The sequence below is a fragment of the Thunnus maccoyii genome, chromosome 21 (assembly GCF_910596095.1).
Source record: "Thunnus maccoyii chromosome 21, fThuMac1.1, whole genome shotgun sequence".
Classification (NCBI taxonomy): Eukaryota; Metazoa; Chordata; class Actinopteri; order Scombriformes; family Scombridae; genus Thunnus; species Thunnus maccoyii.
In genome coordinates this window covers 19,675,612-19,696,841 of record NC_056553.1, presented here as the reverse complement: position 1 = coordinate 19,696,841, position 21,230 = coordinate 19,675,612, and the positions used below count along the sequence as shown (strand labels likewise).

Here is a 21,230-nt window from a genome sequence, read left to right as displayed (position 1 = left end):
ATGAATGTTGAATAAGAATAAACAAGTGGTTGTAAATACTATGAAATGGAGTAACTACAGTCTAATACTCTGTGGTGCTATATTGGTGAAAGGTGGGGTGGTCGAGTGAGTGAGGGAGCTTGTTTTGGTAAGTGCAAAACAATTGGGTTAGTCAGAGCTTCCTGCGGAAAAGACTGCAGTCACAGGAGAGAGGAGCTGGGGCTTATCATCAATTTCACTAAACTTTTTTTAAAAGTGACCTTTTCAGTAACTTTTAGACTAAACGCACATTGTTTCTAACTATCGATTAAAAACATGGTTGTCATTCTGTTGTAGATTTGTGCAATTTTTAGTATCCATGTCTTTTTCAATGTTTTCAACCAAAGCTTTGGTTGAAAAAAGTTAGTTTCCTTTTGAGTGAGTTTTGTTGACACAGGTTTGTGGTCACACACACGCACACACACACACACACACACACACACACACCAGACATGGAAATAAGAGAGTGCTTTGTTCTCACTTCGTTTTCTCCCTCTACTCCCCACCCCCCAACTCTGATCTCTCTGATCAAAAGAATTCAGCTTGGGAGAGAGGAAATGTAACATAGACACACATATGTTTAAATATAGACGGCTGACCTACATACTGTATGTTTTGAGATCCAGTAGGGTACTCGGGTTAGATTTGGTTTTATTGGCTCGTACTTGCAAGCCTGTCTAAATCTGTTAATCATCGTTAAACCCAGATTAAGTGCTCACTTTGATAGTAAGGTGGGGCTGATCTCATGATTTCATGATTATTTAGGGATCTGATTGAAATGCAAATACTGCAGCGCATTGTAGGAATTACAGATATTCACCTAAATTTAAAGTTGTGTGAAGGTTAGACAAGATTCTGACTATTATTGCTCATCTTTAATGTGAATACTGTTAAATTTCAATTTAGTTTATCATTCCACAAATCTGGGAGAAATTAGATTGAATAGAAGATTTGTGCTTTTAAAGTTTTTTTATAGTGTGGAGTTTTTCCTTATCTGAATCAAGAGTCTATGGATAGAAGAAGATGTAACAAAATGAACTTGACTGAATTATATTATGATACTCCTGAAAACAAAGAATATTTTCACAAAAACTCACTCATGGTGTCTACTGTAGTTTTCTGAGGTTTGATCAAACTGCCCAGTTATTATCTTTTTACTAAAAGTCTGAAATTGAGTATCGACATCACACTAGATTTTTAGGATATGATTTTATTCAACAGAATCAATGATGTCATCCCTGGAAACTTGCAGAAAACCTCCCTCATCCTGCCAAAATGAAATTTATTGCTGTTGGATTGGGACTTACTAACCTGCTCACAGTACAATTCTGGAGAATTTTAAAATGCTTTTCATCTTGGAAATGTTACAGATTTAAAGATATTTAACAAATGTCCAAAACAGCTTTGCTATCTGTGTTTTAACCTTTAAAAACAGATGTTGCTCAAACCTCAGGTGCCTCTATGGTACTTTGAGTTCAGTACCAACAAATGTCATTATTTTCATATTTTCTGTAATTTCCCTCCCCAGAATGCCTCTCTCCAAGCGCTCACTAAGTGGCAGCCACTCATCCCACAGTAATCTGTCACAGGCATCTGTGACCTCTGACCTCCTGGGTACGGATGACGTGGACAGTCCCATCAATGCCCAACATGCCAAGATTGCAGAAAGGCGCTCCAACAGTAGCATTGACATCCAAGGTACAAAGGTTTTCATTTAGCCCATAAGCTATTGCTATTCTTTGACCTGTTGAAATGTCTCAGTCAACGAAATGGCCAAACACAGTCAAGCATGATACTGACTCTGACAAGTTACTGAAATCATCTGCTGTGAACATCAGGTGTTGGTGTCAGTCTGGCCATCCTGAATCCAAAAGCAAAGGCTACTTTGAAGAGCTATCATTCTGCCCTGTTTGCCAATCTTAGAGGGTAAATTTTACTGTGGAACAGAGATATGACCTTCTGCATTGCCACTAGCCTTAGTACATCAAAATTCAGAAGAGCCAGATATAAGCGAAAATGGCAAGATATGTAGCGAAAGTGGGATAAGTTAACAGAGGCTTTAGACTGTAGCTATGTATGCAAGTTGGATCCAGCCAGATCCTTACATTCAACATCGGGCTAATAAGTGCAAGAGTGGCTAATGGGCTCACAACTTCTAGTCCCATTCAGGTGATTACATAGCAGTAGTGAGCTCTATAGGAAAACAATACTAAATGTTAATGAGTGTTAATTGGCCATTATACTCTTGCAGGTTGGTTGTGTGTTTTGTGTGTGTGTATGTGTGTGTCGTTTCAGAGATTCAACCCTTAGATGAAATAGGAAATCTTTAGATAGCCCTGCAGTGCCTGTAGTCAGATGATAGGATCATTAAACACAGAGATATGCACATTCATAGCCACTGAAAACAAGTTCAATTATGACTGTATTAATTTCAAGCGTCATTTAGTAATCTATGACTTTAATTAAACTCCCGTTGGAAACAGAGATTTCAGTGTCATTGATATTATATGGATGTTGTCTTTTGTTTTTTGTCCAGCTCTTCGGATTCAGGGCCCGTTTCGTCCCTGGGCCTCGGCCAGCCAGGGTGGAGGGATGTGCAGTGACTCTGAAAGTGCTGGAGGGAGCAGTGAGTCTCGGTCAATGGACTCACCCACTGCAAGCCCAGGTGGGGACAAGAGTTTATTATCTAAGAGAGAGTTTGTTGAGCTTTCAAATTTAGCTTTCTTAACAAAACAAAGGATTTTCAATGAATAACACATGACAAAAAAACACAGACTGTGTTTGTAAAGTATCTCTTGAATGAATATGCTTTTCATATTGTCTAAATGGTCAGGTTTCTTATTAATTGATAAAAAGTCATAAAGTGTCCAGATTATTTTTATTCATAAAACTTTTAATTCACTATGTTGTCATAGGCTCCATTAAAATCATGAATCAATGGGTGTTCATGTTTATTACTTAATAGCTAAATAACAGGATAGTTATGTAACAACTGTAACTTTCAACTTCTGGATAAGTCTTTGCAAGCTGTCACATGTGTGCTATCATGGAAAAAACCAAAAAAGTTGACTTCCTGTAAAGACTTTATGTTTGCCGCCTAGCTGAGAAAGCCAAACCACCTGGTTTCCTCCATTTGTTACACACCTAGCTCTGAATTTCAGGTGTATCAGTCTGATGTCATTGATAAAACAAACATCTGTTATAGATGATAGACAGGAAGCACATTCCTCAGGGCTGATTGTCTTAAGAGCCCCCTGGGCCTTTAAATTTTTTTTTCCAGTGAACCTGAAGTTCATCCAACGTTGTTGCCATGTTATCTGAGAATCAAGGCGCTTAGCAACCACTGACAGTGGTGACTCTTTGTTGAGCATTATGCAACTGTGTTAGTCTACAATGTACACAAGCACATACAGTGTTTTGCTTCGGTGGAGGTTTTTTTTTCCAGTGTTTCCTCTGTTGCTGTGCTACAGCATATGTGTCACAGTGTAATGTTCCTGTACAGATGTGCTTAGAAGTCCTAAATCAGGGTGTGGAAGCCTCCTCTGAATGTTTACAGAGGGGAATTTCATTGTGTCAGTGCATGTCAGTAAATGTAGCTTAAGACCTTTTGAAATGCATCCTCGTTATCAGGTGACCTTTTAAACATGACACTTCAAACTGCACCATGTGTCCCCTTTCACTGATTACAATATGACAATGACAACAGATCTGTTGCAGCCTAAAGGGGTACAATACACATACTATTGAATATTTACTTGTCTGACTGAAATCTATCTTACACAAGTTTCAGTATAAGAATTTATCATCTACCGTGTGTCACATTTTTTAGTGAACAGTGTCTGTCTCTGCCTGGTGGAAGATTGTAGGTTGTCAGTGCACTATTAGCAATATATCAAAATAGTGGAAATAAAGATGATGTTAATTCCAGTTGTACTAGCAGCCCCCACACCCAACCCTTCACCCACCCTCCAGAGTGTTTTCCTGATGAGCCTCCTTGAATGGGCACATCAGAAAATGAAAATGGAGCCTATTGGAAATCATTGATCATTCAATAGAGGTGTGAATCACCTACAAACCCCTACTGTGAATTGAATTATCAGCAACATGAAGTGGACCACACCTTTTCATTTGGCACATTAAATTCTGAGTCCAGGGCTCAGTACTTCTCATTCCATCACTCTAGTGATGTAGACCACAGGAGACTGAAAAAAAGAGAATTGACAAGAGTTGGCTTGGTGTGATTGTGGAGATGTGGACTTACTGGTGTGTGCTTCCTTACTGTTCAGGAGACTTCAAGAGGAGATTACCCAGAACCCCCTCCACCGGCACCATGTCGTCTGCTGATGACCTAGATGAGAGAGAGCCTCCCTCGCCCTCTGATAATGGTGAGTTACATATTTCACACCACGCTTTATAAAACCATTTGTGCCTCATGCTCTGTATATACTGTACATTATATGACCTGTTAGTTCTTGAAGTACCCATTTATTTACTGTGCATACTTTTTCCAGCATTTGTCTCCCAGGAAGTTCATTTGGAGTACTCTCTTATTCATACTTAATTGTAACTTCTTTCTCTTTTTCTACTCTGCAGGTTTAAGTGAGATGGTAATAGAGACAGCCAGCTCTCCAGGTCCCTTTAGAAACACACAGATGTCCAAGGCTGCTCAAACCCACAAGTTGAGGAAACTTCGAGCGCCCTCAAAGTGTCGAGAATGCGATGGCCTCGTGGTGTTTCATGGAGCAGAGTGCGAGGAGGTAACCTTGGTTTCTTTTCTTTTATATCATCTTTTTTTTTAGATCTAATAGAATGAAAATGCAACCCAACCATAACCCTCTATTTGGAGCTTTAGTGAAAGCAGTGTGCCCACAGCATTTAGAGCATTACAAGTTCCAAGATGAACATTGCCAAAGTTTCATAACAGCTTCTTTATCACTCATGGTGAGCAGAAATCAAACAAAAACAAAAGCGAGACACCACCTCTCCCCTCATCAAAATATTTGAATAAAGGGAAAAGTTGAAACTGGCCACAAGCTCCCCTCAGAGACCAAATCCACCAACTGGTCTCAGTTGGGGGAGTGGGCAGTGGAAACTGAGGACCTTTTGTTCAACTTCTGAGGAGTCCCTTCCATCACCCCTGTGCCCCCCCGCTGTTTATTTTAGATCCAGTTTCTTTCCATATTTATTAGATACTGTACACAGAACAAAACAATAAAAAATGTTTCATGGAAACATTTTTAAAAATTGGTTATGTAAGCTGGTAGACGCATTGACAAGCAACTGACACAAGAATGCAACTCCGCAGTGTGTTGGAATCATTCCCTGGATTTGGTTCAAGGGGTTACAAGAGGTGAAGCTTTATTTGTTGGCTTTTTTGTGTCAATTCAAGGGGTAGTTAACAAAAAAGCTTCTTTTGTGAGTGCATATTTTTGTGCCCAAGCTGTAAAAAGCTTGAACCAGCTGGATTTAATGGTTTGAATGGGTTTAGTAGGAGAGATGTAGAAACAGCCGTGTCCATGGGTCCCTTAATAATCTGAAAGCCTTGAATGAATTAAGTTTCAGTATTAAATAGTCTATTAAAACTTTATGTGTGTTACATTTGTCACTGTGGCTCTTAAAAACATGCAGCTCTAACAAGAGATTTGAATGGGGTCATGGGATATTTTCCTCTCTTATATAGTAGTATTACTTACTTACATAGTCCAAGTAAGTGTGTGTTTGTAGGATCACATGTTTTGCTGCAATTCCTCTTCTGCTAGCTTCTGCTACCATAACACTCAAAATGTCCAACAGGGAAAACACAGTTTCAATTTAATCCCTGTCTGTCAGCTGTGCGTTGAAAAATGTTGAACTTAATTACTGAGATACTGATTGTGTCAACTTGTGTGCAGTGTTCGTTAGCTTGCCATAAGAAGTGTCTGGAAACCCTGGCCATCCAGTGTGGCCATAAGAAGCTCCAGGGGAGGCTACACCTCTTTGGCATCGACTTTACGCAGGCAGCTAAGAACAGCCAGGACAGCATCCCCTTCATCATACGGAAGTGTACATCGGAAATAGAGAACAGAGCGCTCAACATCAAGGTATTTTCAGTCAAATATGATAGATGTTCAGCATTTTAACCATAAAATTATTATTGCTAGATCACTAGAGTTTAATTACCTCTACCAGATGGATGTTTGATAGAAAATAAATGCTAATAAGGTTCCTTCTTTAAAACCAAATAATTTTGCATGTATTTTCTGTAAATATTTTTATTTTTTTAAATGTTTTTTTGGTGTATCCTTTTAATAATCCTGCAGCTGTCCTGTGCTTACCCACATTCACCATAGTAATCCAGGAAATGCATCTAATTTTCCTGTGTTGAATGCATTTTGTTTTTGTGCTGTGAAGGGGATCTACCGTGTGAACGGTGCCAAGTCACGGGTAGAGAAGTTGTGCCAAGCGTTTGAGAATGGCAAGGACCTGGTGGAGCTCTCTGAGCTTTACCCCCATGACATCAGCAACGTACTCAAACTCTACCTGAGACAGGTAGGCTGCTGTTGAAGGTTTATCTTTAACAACATAGGAAGACAACTTACAGTGTTTAGGCACCTGTACAAAGCCAGCAAAAACAAGGACAGGACATGGTTAAAAGTGTGTTTTACGGGAACAAAACCACAGTAGTTGTATTTGTTTGTCTTTGTTTATTTTTGGTACATATCTCCCACCTCTTATCCCATAATTGCTTATCTCATTTCTAATTCTGTCCCACTTGTCTATTTACTTACATATTTTGGTGCTCTGTTTATTATCAGCTTCTTTGTTTCATTTGTTTTACTTACTCTTTTTTTCCCTCCACACTTTCCTTTGCAGCTTCCAGAGCCTCTCATCCTGTTCCGCTACTATAATGACTTCATCGGCTTGGCCAAGGAAAGCCAGAGCATCATCCTGGAGGAACTGGAGGCCTTTCGGCTCAGTCCCACTCCAGTGACCCCAGCCCAGGTCAGTGTGGAACTCAACCGGGTCCTCTTCAAGATCAAGGATCTGCTGAGGCAGCTGCCACCTGCTCATTACAAGACACTGCAGTTCCTCATAGAGCATCTGCACCGGTAGGCACTACTGCTACTGCTCAGTGTGTAATTGATTTGTGCGGCTTGTCTTTTTACAAGTAGGAATGTGAATCTTATTCGTAGACAGAATCTCAGTGAAGCATTCAGTACAGAAAAAATGGCTTTAAACAGTTCATAAGTGATCATTTTAGTATTAATTAGTCTTTTCCTCCTTTTCCTTCTTCTCTAGGGTGACAGAGCAATCAGAGGAGAATAAGATGACAGCGAGCAACCTGGGTATCATCTTTGGCCCAACACTGATCAAGCCAAGACAGGCGGATGCGGAAGTGTCCCTTTCCTCTCTGGTGGATTACCCCTATCAGGCACTCATTGTGGAGCTCCTCATCAGACACTACCAGATGATCTTTGACACCCCACTCAGTCCCCTGTGTGGCACTTCACCCACGGAGGTCGATGCCCACCCCCGCCTCACCCAACAGGAGAAGGAGCGGCAGCTGAGCAGGCACTCTAAGTCGCTGGGAGACATTAAGGAGGTAAGGCGAGAGGCATAACAGAAAATGACGTATTCTCTCTTGAACACAGTGCTTTTACTTGTTTTCATGCTAAAAATAGATTGTTTTGTTAATATCGTACAGTTGTGAAATTCTCATGGAACATAAAGTGGTACATTGATCCTTTGTTTTCTGTCCTTTTCCATCTTACCATTACAGCAGAGCTCTAAGGTGTATAAGAGGCATTCCTCCATAATTCCTTCTTCCCATTTGTTGGCGGAGGTTCAGGAGACCACGCCAAGCCTCGATGGAAGTGACTATGAACCTGGTCAGTATTTTTACAAAGCCAGATAATCAAAGAAATATAATTCATCCCCCTGTTATTCATAGTCCAGAAATACAGTATTTTTTGTTGGGTATTATATAAGACAGTTTCTTAAGTACACACTTGTTTTACTTGTCAATATGTTTATGTTTAATATCTTGTTTCCCTCTTTATTTAAAGTTGATGATGTGGATTCAGAGGCCTTCAATGGGGTTTTGTCATCGAGTGTCCCTGAGGGTCCAAAACCTGGTGAGCGAGGGCTCTGTCGCTCTCAGCATATCACCATCACCAGGGTGCAACTTCGACATCCTCGCAGCAAACTCTCCTCGCGGCCGGTTAGCATGCCAGCAGAGCGGATCCTCAACCGAGGCCAAGTGGACGAGAATAACAGCCGGAACAGCATTGACGAAGATGACAGGAGAGGAGGCAGTTGCAACCAGTCCATTGAAGAGGTGGATGAAAGTGAGAAAACAAAATTGCGAGCAGGGACACATTACCGGAGTACATTTATTGACACCCAGACGTTGCGCAGAACTTGGGACAAACAGTACAAGCACCATGATGTTGTTTCCAGAACAGTAAGAATCGTATCCAGTTCGTCCACAGAAAGCACAGCAGTGGATGCCAGCAACTTATCAGCTTCTGTACCAGTATCATCAAACTTCTCCCTTGGAACTTCCGGGAGCTCTATTAGCACCATCTACCCCAACAGACCTTACACTGTCGCAGTGCGACCCAGCAGGACTTTAAGAAGGGAGGACAATGTAACAAAGTACAACCCTGTCACAACAGCTTTCAGGCCTCCCAGGACTCTCCAGCCTCCCCCTGGAACTTTCTACAAGCCCCCATCAGGGAGCAAAACCAAAGCGCTGCAGGACTGTGTGTTAGCCAACAGTGCTGAGGAAGAAGATGAGGAAGAAGAAGAGGAGGAGGAGGAGGAGGATGAGGAGGAGGAGGAGGAGGAGGAGGAGGAGGAGGATGAGGAATTAGGGATTGAGATAGAGGTGTCTGTAGATGAGCCTCTTGAGGAGGACATTGAGGCTGAGCAGGCAGCCATGTCTCAGTCTCCCAGCCCTAGCCCTGAGGAACTGGGCCCAAACCAGGCCAAACCAGTGTACCAGAGACTAAGGCCCAGACGCCTCCAAGAGGTAGAACACCGAGAGGCTCATTTTGTGTGATCCTCTTGATGCCCATAGCATCTTGGGCCATCACAGATGAAAGACATGGTGCTTGAATGTGCCATATATTCTATTAGAGAAAGAATAAGAAACATCTGCATTGACTCTGCAAAGAAAATGACTAGATGTACTATGATTTATGGGCACTGTGTGGAGAAGTAATGTACCTTTGGTCCTCAAAAGACAAACAGGATGCACTTGAAATACTGTATATTTTTTAACACGATTCACCAATATTTCATTTACCAATCACTTGCTCAGTACACCCTGACACCAGGTCGGAATATTTATAATTCTTTTTGAAACTGTGCAATTACGTTTTGTTTGAATATTTTGTATAACGTTCTTACAGACTCACTATCTATGTATGTTTATATACCAAAAAGCTATATTTGAATCGTTACAATAATGCATGTAGCCACAACAATGAAAAAAAAAAGTTTGGTGCACTTATCTGACATCAATACTCTTCCACAAATCTTTTCTGAGTTGTGTTTCTACTTACTGTGAGTCAGAATGTTTTAAACTGTTACACATAGGCTATAATTAATCATTTTGCTAATAACTTGTGTATAAAGCAATGTAATGACTTTTGTCACATGCTGTACGGGGTATCTGTATTGGCATTCGGCAATGCTATGAAGCGCCAGTTGCAAAGGGTATACATCCACTTGTTTTTATACTGTTGAACATGTATTGTGTCAACTTACACTGATCTGAAAAGCTTTTAGAAATGCCATTGGATTCAATCATGGCATTATCTTTCTTACTTCAATATACCATTTCTTGATAGCCAAAGCTGTTTTTTTTTCTTTTTACAACTGAAATAGTTTTATTAATGACCTAAACCTTACAGGTTCTTTGTAAGTAATAGGAAGCGCATCATTTATTTAAATGGTATCTGTTTTTCATGGTAATCTACACGGTTGACAGAATGTTGAAGAGTTCAATGTAAAAAACAGGTACATGAAAACAAACACCCTTTTGTAACTTATTAAAATATATCTGACAACTTCCAACCATGATGGTCTGTTTTCTTGTTTCCTGCAATTTTTTTAAAAACCTGCAACAACTTAATTTAACAAAGAAGACTTATTCCTATGATACTAGAAGTTATGCAATGTTCATCTCTTGTTTATGACAAAAAGCTTGATCCATTTAACACAGTAATCTGATTTTGGCTTTTACTAAGCAGTATGATGGCCTGTGAATTTTTAGAGAACTCTAGTTCTTTTTAATTAAAATTTACATATTTATTCCTTAACAGAGGAAGGATTATAACAGTGGTAGGATTATATGCAACGGAGGCCAGGTGGTTAGGTCATGAAGGCCTCTACAAATGGATGAGAGGCGTTAGCAGTCTCCCAGCACTGAGAAAGGAGATTAAATCAATCTGCTTAACTATTCACAAGGTCTGGAAACTAGCTGTGTTTGCAACCCCAAGGAGCACTCGGTAGAATATGTGGTGTTATGCTGTATTCATTAGATATCAATCTTCAGTGCAAGTGTTCTTCTGAGGTAAGTGATATGTTACACTGGACAACAGCTATGTTTTGAAATTTAGACTTAAGTATATATAATTAGTCATATAGTAGCCCTAAAATTGTTCTGTAATTGTAAAGGTAATTTTGTTTCATACACCAGGTATGGACCATGTTCAGAGTTGTTTGCTGGTGGAAGTAACCATGACTAGTACTGAGAGCATGTTTATAGATGGTGGAAAGGTTTATAATAGTTACGCTGACCATGTGAAGTGTCTTGAGCTCATTAACCTCATTACAGAGCTGTTGCTAGCCTTCACATAGGGCACTCACTGGATGAATGGACGGACGCCTCTGTGATGTACATGGCTGTTCATCTGCTAAATTAAATGCAAATTATTTTTAAAGTTAATGAATGTTTTTGTCAAGTATGCGGTGGCTTTATGTAGTTGATAAGAGTACTGTGGACTGGTTGAATACAGGCTTGTAGGCTGGTGCCAGCCCCTGCAGGGGTGAAAAGGAGGAGCCATGGGGGCAGGAACACAGGTCAAACTCCTGCTGTGGAAGAACTGGACCATCCGCAGGAGGCAGAGGGTAAAATCCTCTCATCTATCATTTACACACTACATTTATCCCTGTGAGGGGTGCTGGTAGCCAAAATGCCTTTAAGTGTCATTTTATGCCGATGATACCAACTTTAAAGGCGTATTATTCTGAGTCATAGCACCCATATTTCTGTCATCTATATTTGTACAATACATTGTCAAATATCTCAGCAAAAGAACTACTCCACTGCTGCCATTTCCTGACAGCTTAATGTGATTATTTGTATCTAACATGTTAGCTAAATCAGATTTTCTGATTTATTTCTGAGGTAGAGTTATTAGCTAATTTTTTCTGAAGGTATATTGTTAATTCAAGTCAAGTCATTTTATTTAAATATTTAAAATACAAAAATAGCATTAAAGGGTTTTACTGTCTGCACAATATATACAGTAACTAAACAAAAAATAAAGTAACTAATCATTTTTAAAGCATCCAACTGAATATGAAATTTGCAGGGTTGCAGACTTTGATAATTTGATGGGCCAGATACTAAGAAATCATTAATATAATATTAAATTGATTGTAATGTATAGTAGCATTCACTATCGCCTGAGTAAGAACATAGTGCTGGTGCATTGTTGGCCTATTGCACCAGTTTGTATACTGTCTGGAAGTTTACTTTTTTTGCACACTTTTATACACCAAAGACTTAAGTTAACATCTGGTAAACAAATGACTGCTTTCAAACACCATTTAGAATAAAATGCACATTTAGAAAGTTGCTGTTGTGTATTTAAACTTTCCAACCAGGTGCGTTTCTTCATGGAAATCATGTGGCCTGTTATTCTGTTCATGGGACTAGTGTGGCTAAGAAGAGTGAACCCACTCTACCGTCAACATGAATGTAAGCAAAGAACTCTTTGTTAGAAAATACCACTAGCTTTTCAATCCACAGAGACAGAAATACAGTATCCTCTGTGGTCTATGGAGTCCTATTCATAAATGTTGATTAATGACTTGTTTAAGCACTGAAAGCCAACAGCATCTCCTTACCTCAGGCCACTTCCCCAACAAGGCCATGCCCTCCACGGGTGTCTTGCCATGGATCCAGGGAATCTTCTGTAATGCCAACAACCCTTGTTTCCAGTATCCCACCCGCGGTGAATCCCCTGGCCTGGTGTCCAACTACAACAACTCCATGTGAGCACCACCCTGGGCTGGTAGTGGGAGATCATTTTAGGCAAGAGGTGTTGAATTCCTAGGAAACATTAGATCTAAGACGAAAGGGCAGAATTATGCAATGAGGTCAAAAAGAATGTGTTGATTGATGATTACTGGTGATGTTTTACTGTTTCCAAGCCTCATTGTGTGGATGCATTCATATGTGACTATACAATATATGCTGTTAATCTGCGCCTTCTCCTCTCTGAATATATTTACAGGGAAACAAGACTAAATGTGTGTAACCTGTTATTGAACTTGCTCCTCAGATTGGCTCGCTTCTATTCGGATGCTCAGGAGCTTCTTTTTAGTGACCCAGAATTTCTGCAGCTTGAGCGCCTCTGGAGGGAACTGAATTCCATGAGCAACTTCATGGACACCCTGCAGACTCGTCCTGAACAGGTCTTAGGTCAGTGCTACAAGCTTTCATCAACATATTGCAAAAACGTCATTGTCAACCATGGTCAGTCAGGTTGGTCTGATGAGTTGGGAATCATGGTTAAAATCCTGTAATGTAGTGCAATTTTCAGTCTGATGTTTAAATGATATGTCTGAAGAAGATGAGTTTGTTTCCCGGTACTTTCTCAAAGATGTCAAAGATATCATGAAACATTTACAGTTTTGGTGAGCTAATCGTGTGGGATGGACAAGTCTTATTTGTGCTGCAGCTTTAATAGCAATTGAAAACACAAGCAAGTGAACAAAACAGGCAACCAACAAGGTGGCTACTTCTTGTTATGAATTCACAATGTACCTCTTGCAACACACTTTTTCCCATCAGCCTGTCTGTGTATCTGTAAAGTGTAACAGGATTACATCACATGGGTTTAAGAAAGGCCCGTAACGTAAGCTGCTTTCTGTCTCCACCAGTGTGTTATTTATTTAGTGGGAAAGCAATTCACGTGCCCCATGAGAGATCAAAAACCACTGGTCCCATCTCAAGGGACACCATGCTAACAATTCTCTATTCATATCAACATATACATACACATCTGTGTTGTATATACAGTATGTTACCCTGCTGGCAAAATAAATCTTTATGATGGGAGTGGAATGAAGCTAAGTGCATTCCAGCTTGTGGATGGTTACGTCTGGCTGCTCTTCATGCTGCCGCTCTCATAGTGAAATATGGAAATGGACTAACAGAGCTAACAGAGATACAGATCCACATTCCACCAGGGCTCAAGTTCCCATGAGCCCCAGGAAGGAAAATTGAATCATGTTGAGAAACAAGTTATGTAATTGATGAAATATACTCCTCATGACTGGTCATATGAAACAGAAAATGGCAATTGTTTGAGTGGATGTTCATTTCATATGTGAGACCCTTGATTATGAGCAAGTTGTGTGTGTGCATGTCCCATTAATGTGTGCATGCACGTGTGTCCATAGGTCCATCAGGTGTATGTACCCCATGTAGCCAAAAAGAGAGGCCTTTTGTCTGATGGCCAGTGATGGTCCAGTGGTGGATATCCTGAAATGAACATATTTTTTAGCATGAAAAAGAAATTCAAGATAGAAGCCACTTGATGCTGCTGATGACAAATGCTCCTAGAAACTCAATGATATAACACATTAATGAAAGATTTCTAATCTAAAGCAGACACGTTTTGCCATCTTGGCAAGAAACATGCTTTCAGGACTTTTCTAGGCCCATTTCTTATATCCTATGGGCTCCTGAAATCAATATTTTCCCAATCTTCTCTCCTTTTTTTGATTTTTGGTTTCTTTGTGGCGGGTGCCATGAGAACTTCTTCCCAAGGCAGCTTAATCTAGGGTTGAACCTGGATTGCGGCCACACCAACATGTTGCTTATCAAAGCAAAATATTCAAGCACAGACAGGCCACAGGAAATAATGACACAATGCAGAGGTGGGGTGTCTTCATTCTACAATCCTGTCCTTTTAATGCGGCAGATTTGTCACAACTTGTCGAAAATATGTGGCACTAGGAATCTGTATTTTTCCAGTTTATCCAGTGCCTGACTCAAAATGAGGCTTAATAAATCACATCCTGGTAGACATTGCATAGTCAGTAACCTCCACAGCACATAAATATATAATAAAAAAATGAAAACAATAGAGTGTGCTTTGTGGAGCTCAGAAGACAAGAGGTTATGTAAAACGTCATTTTGGTGACAGTAGTGGTCTGCTTTTGTTCTAACTGGATCAGTCTGTGGCTTTTCATTCACATGAACTGCCTCTCTCTCTGTGCAGGCCGAGGAGTAAAGGTGGAGACTATCCTAAAAGACGATGAAACTCTGACATCATTCCTGCTGAGAGACATTCCTCTGACAGAGTCTGTGGTGTATCAGCTAGTCAATGCTCAAATCAGGCCTGAACAGGTACACAGACACTCACACACATGCATAAAAACACAAAAACACAATAGGGTTGAACGGCCAAGGGTCTGTACACTGTGTATCATTTTAACATGAATAAATAAATACCACATTCATTTTGACATTTTGGCATTTAAGGAGCTGACATGCAGTATGATGAATAAACAATACCAGTCAAAAGTTTGGACAAACATTCTTATTCAAGTGAATGGGACGGTATGTCCAAACTTTTGCCTAGTGTTGTATCTGTTTCAGTGCTATTAGTTATTCAGGATGAAAAACACCTGGAAGAAATCTCCCTTTGGCAATCTTAATACAGCAAAACATGCATACATGCATGCATGCCACTTTATTCAGACATACTGTATGTGGCCAGCTGGTATCGACAGACACCCTCCTCTTCCTCCTGAGGTTTCAAACATTCGCTGAATCATTTCACCTGTGTGGCTAAACAGCGGGCAGGTTGTTGGATGCTGTCCTTCAGTTTGGTCACTGCCTGACAATGATGTGAGGAGTCATCATTTGAACTTACAAGTTTTAAGATGAATGCAACTTTCTATACTCGCTTCCCAGCATGCATTACACAAGAAGGTTAAAGCCGGACACTTCTACTTATAGACAGATGAATACAAACACATCTATGAGCTGTTTAGAGTTTCCACTTAACATCACCTCATAATATAAAAGCCATATGTTAGAGTAGAGGCACAATATACATTATGAAAGTGTAAAGGAAATGTATGTATTTATTTGTAGGGGACAGTGCACATTAATCAACACAGGCATTTTAATAACATCAACTTAAATGTGCTAGGGTTAGCTCAACAGCTAATTTGCACCCGTAGTTCCAGCTCAACTTAAAATTGACAAATGGATAAAACACTTCACTCTTTGACCTAACAATCTGAAACAAACAATACAATGCGACAGATATAAAACATGAGTTAATCAATAAAAAATGTAATTCATGAGTACATATCTGAGTAGATTTTAACCATATTTTGATTTTTAAAAGCGCTGTCTGCAGCACACTTCATCATTTCCATAGGTAGAGTATTCCAAATGCATGATACACACAAAATATAAACTATATGTCGAAGTGTGTTTTACTTGAGTTGCAGTGTTTTGAAAATTGTCATTCAGTGTTCTCTTTGATTTGGAAGCCATTTAGATTCAGGAAACAGAAGAGAAACTACTGACCTTAAGACATCGCAGTGCAATGACATCAGTATCTAAATCCTGAGGTTCTGTTTTGAAATCACCCGAACATGTCCTGTCCATTTTATTCCAGTTTGCCTTTGGGGTCCCAGACTTGCATTTAAAGGACATCGCCTGCAACCTGAACCTGCTAGAGCGATTCCTTATTTTCCCCAGCCGCAGAGGACTCTATGCTGTTCGCAACGCCATGTGCATCCTTACCCCACAGCGGCTGCAGATCATCGAGGACAAATTCTACGCCAATGTCGACTTTTTCAAGCTCTTCCGGCTGGTAAGTGTTGGTTTATCCTGGGATTTAGAGGACTGATAAGGATGTTACTATAAAGGGATTGCAACTGCTGAGCTCATCTAATGGTTTACCATTAAAAATACCTCTATTCTGCCATTGTCATACTGGGAGCCCTTTCTCCACATTTACACACTGTTCATAACAGTTCCAGTTCGACTCTTTTAATCCATCCATTGTAGTCCTGACAGTGTAAAGCTTATAGAACCATTATTATAAATTAGTTACATGCACACATTTGCATTTGGAAGAGTTATAGAGTTGTGGTTGGATGAGTCCCATTTGGGAGGTTTCCATGTTTATTCATTTAGTTGCATCAATCTTGAAGCGCTCAGTCAGACACAGCTGAGCCAACTGAAGGCTGAATGAGCTGAGATTAAGATGGCATACAGCAATAAAGGGTTTGGCAGGATGTGACACTTGCAAAATAGTTATCAAGTAATGTTATATAAGTGGAAACCTATAGCCACATCGTGCGCGTCATTAATTCATACTTTAATGCAGCTGTCAAGTTACTTTAATGAAGAGATTTTTTTCAAATTGTGTAACTGATCCATGAAAATCATTGCAAACCTTATAAATTGAAATATCACAGCATGTATATTGGGTAACTTATTTAGGTTAATGACAACAATATGTTTTCATGGACTACAGTTTAACAGCCCTGTTTATTACACCCTGACTGTGCAAAACACAGGCAGTGCAGTGATGTAGTGGCTCCAGTCATCATACAGCTTCAGCTCAGCATCAGACAGATGTCTCTCTTATTCTGTGCATTCTGTTTTTTTAGCTCCTGGTTGCAGCTTATGTCTTTCTTCACATTAGAAGTTTCACGACGCACGTGTGGATCAAAACTTAACAAGCTCGAACAAGACACAGACACGACGGATAAATGACTGTTAGCATTTTTATGAGGTCTCTGACTCATAGGTTGGGAGAAACACTTCTCAGGGAAATGCAAGTTGCCTTTGTTGTCTGTGTAGATAAACTTGCGTACATTGCATCATTCTCTAGTCATAAAAAACACTATGTTGCAAAAAGACAGTTGTTTATATTAGAGATGATTTTCAACTGACAATTTTTTTTTTTTTTTTTTAAAGGGTGGAACAGTGGTAATTATTATATTACCCTGCAGTGACTGTTGCACTCGTGACTATACATGTTGTAGATAAAGGATTGTATGCAGAGTAATTTAATTTTATATATTGTAAATAAGCATCTATAATCTTTTCTACGAATGAAAAATACAATCAATACATAGATACAAGGGCTGAAAAAACATCAGTCAGTAACTCCTGGTGTTTGAAAGGAAACAGCATTTATTTTCTCACAACTTTAGATTAAATTTAGAATAAATATATTCTCCTAATCTTAGAAATAACAGATAACAATAACAATAAGATGCAAATACTGAAGAAAATGCAGGCCAAGTTCAAGTTATTTGCTATTTATTGTGTGTATATTATAATATCTGAATATAATGTCTGAATACAGCATACAAACTAGAGACTACATTTGAAAACTTCAAAAAAAAGACCTCCAAAAACTGAATTGACATTGGAAGGCCTTTCAGCAGGGCCTTACTGCATTTATCTGCAAAAAGCTGAATTTTGCACTGAAGACTGAAGAGCGTTAAGAGCGGGCTGCAGCTCTGCCAACACGCTTCAAATAGGTTGAGTAGGAGTGGAGCAGAGAACTTGTGAAACAGCCGTACGCATTAGCTGAGCAGGCAGACTTGCCCTCTTTCTGTAATTAGCTTAGTGAAGAGACACTCCTCTCTTCAGTAATCACAAGGCATCGAGAGTAAACACGGGCCACAATGAGACTAAAGGCAACAATGGCTGCCCTTTGCCTCATCTTCATCCAGGCGCAATCACACGGGACTATTTGCCTGTCAGTCTGTCTGTCTGTCTCTGCTGCAAAAAGTTCTTCTATACACATAATTTGGAGCTGTTTAGTTTCCCTACTAGACTTCAGAAATCCATTTTAGTCCGATCACACACTCTCTCCCTCTTTCACACACACACTCACTGAGATAGACAGAAATGTCAGAGAGGAAGGATGTCTCCTCTGGCAGTTCTGTGTCTTGGCCTCGTGCTGCTTCCTGAACCTTTAGCCTATTGTGTTGTGAGCTGGCTGGAAGATCTCTGAGCAAACCAGCAAACACTCAAGAGAAAGCAGTGCTCAGCAATTATAAGGCTCTGCTGTGGGGGAATCACATATATGAATGATGAAGGCAGTCTTTTCAGGTATATTTCTCTGTAGATTTTATCACCTAATTTTCCCACTGTTTATAACACAAGCTGTTTATCATCAATATCAATCTGGATACTTTTAACTTCATATATGTTGCCTGGTCAGACTGCATATTGGCTGTTACCAAGGGACATTATCAGTTCTTATCCTTCTTGCTCTTCAAAACAAACTATGTGGTGCCAGTAATATCTTGGGTTTATGGGAAATATGATGTTAATTCTGAGAGACAAAATACAATTGATCAGCAGTTATGTTTTCACTTAGTAGGAGTGAAAAATATATTTAAGTATTCACATTAAAACAACGCCTGTATGTTTCTCTCTAGCTTCCTCGTGTGCTGGACAACCACTCCGAAGGCATTGACATTCACTTCTGGGTACGGGTCGTCTCTGCCTCCTCGGACAAACTGCGAGAGGTGAGGCATGGCTCACGCGGCCCCAGTCCAGCTCCATTCAAAAGTTCACCGCCTGCTATTTTTAGCTGTCAGGAAACAGTTGCTTCCTCTTGCCTGAGTTTTTACGTAAACACAGACAGTAAGGGGATATCATTTAGTGCGTATGAGGAAGGCTAAATCCAGAACAGGCTTCTTTTGCCTCAAAAACAGATACATCATCATTATGGGACCATCCCAATGGAAACAGCAGTGACGCTGAAAGAGCAGGTGAAGCCTTCAGACATGAAAGTTAATGGAAAAAGTTGAACATCAGTGGTGATTAAATGATTTGTTAGTATTTGTGTGTCTTTCTCTCACTGACATAAAGTCTATGCTCATTCTTATTGTTTTTCTCAGATTACTTTCATCAGTTTAACTATAATTTTCACTTCTGTGAACTGTCTTCTTGCTTGGTTTAGTAAACATTAGCTCAGTCATTAGTAGATAAGTTATATGCAGTGGATCAGTTCAGTAGCAAGTGTGACTTAAAGTTAGGATGAACAGTCGGATTTAGTTTGTGCAGCCATGTAATTTGTAGTGTACCTGTATTTTGAACATTCAGTGTACATGTGTGCCCTAAAATACTGTTATGTTTGTTATGTATGTTTCCATGCGACACTCAGTGTAGCTGACGGTCCGACATCCTGTTGGCGAGACTCTTGTCTCTGTCAAGACCACAGACAGTCGAGACAGAAAACTCACTCATACCCCACCTTTGTATCAGATCAAAGGTTCCATTTGTAAAATAAAAATGTGTAACAAAACAAGGCCTAAAAAAATCCAATACGTTGCAAGTAGAACACATTTATAGTTCAAGGTAGCATAGCATTGCTGTCCTGTGAAAACCACATCTCCCCAAAATGTCAGCTTTTTATAAACTAAGAAAAACAGCCCCGTTTTTGACATTATGACAATGCATTTTTCAGATCCATGGTTTATTTAGCTTAAGAAGTAGGAGACTTTTTTGAACTCATAAAGGAACACATAATCCCTCAATTGATCAAAAAATTAAAAATCTCAGAATTCCCAGACACATGGTTTTCACTGGACAGTGACAACAGGTAGAGAGACTGTCTTTTGTGAAAATATAAAAAAAAGACTGCAGGTACAGTTGGGTCCAACGGGAATGGGAAAGACTTTATTATATGTGTTGACTGTATTTCAAAAAAAATCCTCTTTTGTCTTTTGTAGATAACATATCCTGTAAATTGTAATCTCCTTGATAATTTACATGTAACAGGGTTTGTTATGGTCAGTTATATAGTAAATTGTTCGTTTTGGGAGATGCAGTTGACTAAAATTAGAAATTTTGACTTTTTAATCCATCAATTTTTTCAGTGCAGTTGCATATTGTTTATTATACAGTAGCCTACTGATTATACAAGTGGAAAAGTTCCCACTGCCAGTCACAGTGTATATGAGAAAATGAATAGACTTTTACTTATGAAACCCTGGACACCCAAAATGATTGCTGTTATATTACATCTAAAAGCTGGCGTCATCTCTGTTTTCACTTCAGCCCTGTTTTCCTTGTGTTATCTTATCCGCCCCACAGTTGTTCCAGAGGAATAGTTCCAAGGAGCTCCTCCAGGTCATGACTCCTCTCTTCCAGGACAATCTGTCCTTCAGGCAGGTGATGGCCGCTGCCTCCAGCCTGGTATGTGGCTACACTGAGGGGGCTTTCTCCAGAGTCACCTCCTTTAACTGGTATGAGGATAATAACTACAAAGCCTTCCTGGGCATCAGCAGCGGCAGGGCACAGGACCGCTACACATACGACAACAGCACCAGTGAGTAGAACATATCAGGTAACACAGGGCACAAACTATTTTGGACGGTATGCATAACAAATGTATCAATCATAGGAAAATATTGACTGATGTATTGAAATAATTTTCTGAGATGTTTTCGTAAAGCAGTTAAGATTATTACTCAGAAAGTCAGTAACTGACAGCATGAAACATCCCAAAAAATTTGGTGGAAAGGCCAAAAAGAACCAGTTAAGTTCAAGGGCACATTCTTTTCCAGCTGCATCACCATTTGGTCATCCCTCAAGATCTTTTTGGATCTTACTTTCTGGCTCATGACAAATAGAAGCAAACTTTTTCCATTTCTCTGAATTCCTTTGTTCAGGATGATTCACTGTTTGTATTTTTCCAGTTTGTTTGGTTTATAAATGAACAATTTATTCTCATTTTCTCCTACACATTTCATTCAATCTTCACATGATTTGATACATGCTGAATGGGCATGAAAACAATATATACAGTTGTTTTTTTGATATGCAGTACTCTCCAATTATTCTCCTATAAGTGCTTGCAAAATTATAGCATGCGTGGTATGTTTGACAGGAAAATTGACAATGTTGTCTGGTTTGTTTATCTTAC

General features: G+C 39.6%; 2 protein-coding genes across 3 annotated transcripts in view; both read left to right on the top strand.

Moving 5' to 3' along the window:
• The window catches only part of arhgap29a (Rho GTPase activating protein 29a), a 35,477-nt gene extending 25,412 nt beyond the window's left edge, over positions 1-10,065 (top strand). For both annotated transcript variants that reach the window (XM_042399669.1, XM_042399670.1), the window contains 10 exons: positions 1,547-1,716; positions 2,555-2,683; positions 4,305-4,403; positions 4,612-4,775; positions 5,910-6,098; positions 6,409-6,546; positions 6,871-7,106; positions 7,297-7,600; positions 7,778-7,886; positions 8,064-10,065. In XM_042399669.1, coding sequence (XP_042255603.1) covers positions 1,547-1,716; positions 2,555-2,683; positions 4,305-4,403; positions 4,612-4,775; positions 5,910-6,098; positions 6,409-6,546; positions 6,871-7,106; positions 7,297-7,600; positions 7,778-7,886; positions 8,064-9,061 — 2,536 coding nt within the window. In that variant the 3' untranslated portion in view covers positions 9,062-10,065. The remainder of the gene's footprint in view (positions 1-1,546; positions 1,717-2,554; positions 2,684-4,304; positions 4,404-4,611; positions 4,776-5,909; positions 6,099-6,408; positions 6,547-6,870; positions 7,107-7,296; positions 7,601-7,777; positions 7,887-8,063) is intronic.
• A 993-nt stretch (positions 10,066-11,058) lies between these two features.
• abca4a (ATP-binding cassette, sub-family A (ABC1), member 4a) overlaps positions 11,059-21,230 on the top strand; it is a 33,144-nt gene continuing 22,972 nt past the window's right edge. Inside the window, exons 1-8 of the mRNA XM_042400229.1 lie at positions 11,059-11,136; positions 11,899-11,992; positions 12,147-12,288; positions 12,579-12,718; positions 14,526-14,653; positions 15,942-16,139; positions 18,736-18,825; positions 20,399-20,633. Coding sequence (XP_042256163.1) covers positions 11,071-11,136; positions 11,899-11,992; positions 12,147-12,288; positions 12,579-12,718; positions 14,526-14,653; positions 15,942-16,139; positions 18,736-18,825; positions 20,399-20,633 — 1,093 coding nt within the window. The 5' untranslated portion in view covers positions 11,059-11,070. The remainder of the gene's footprint in view (positions 11,137-11,898; positions 11,993-12,146; positions 12,289-12,578; positions 12,719-14,525; positions 14,654-15,941; positions 16,140-18,735; positions 18,826-20,398; positions 20,634-21,230) is intronic.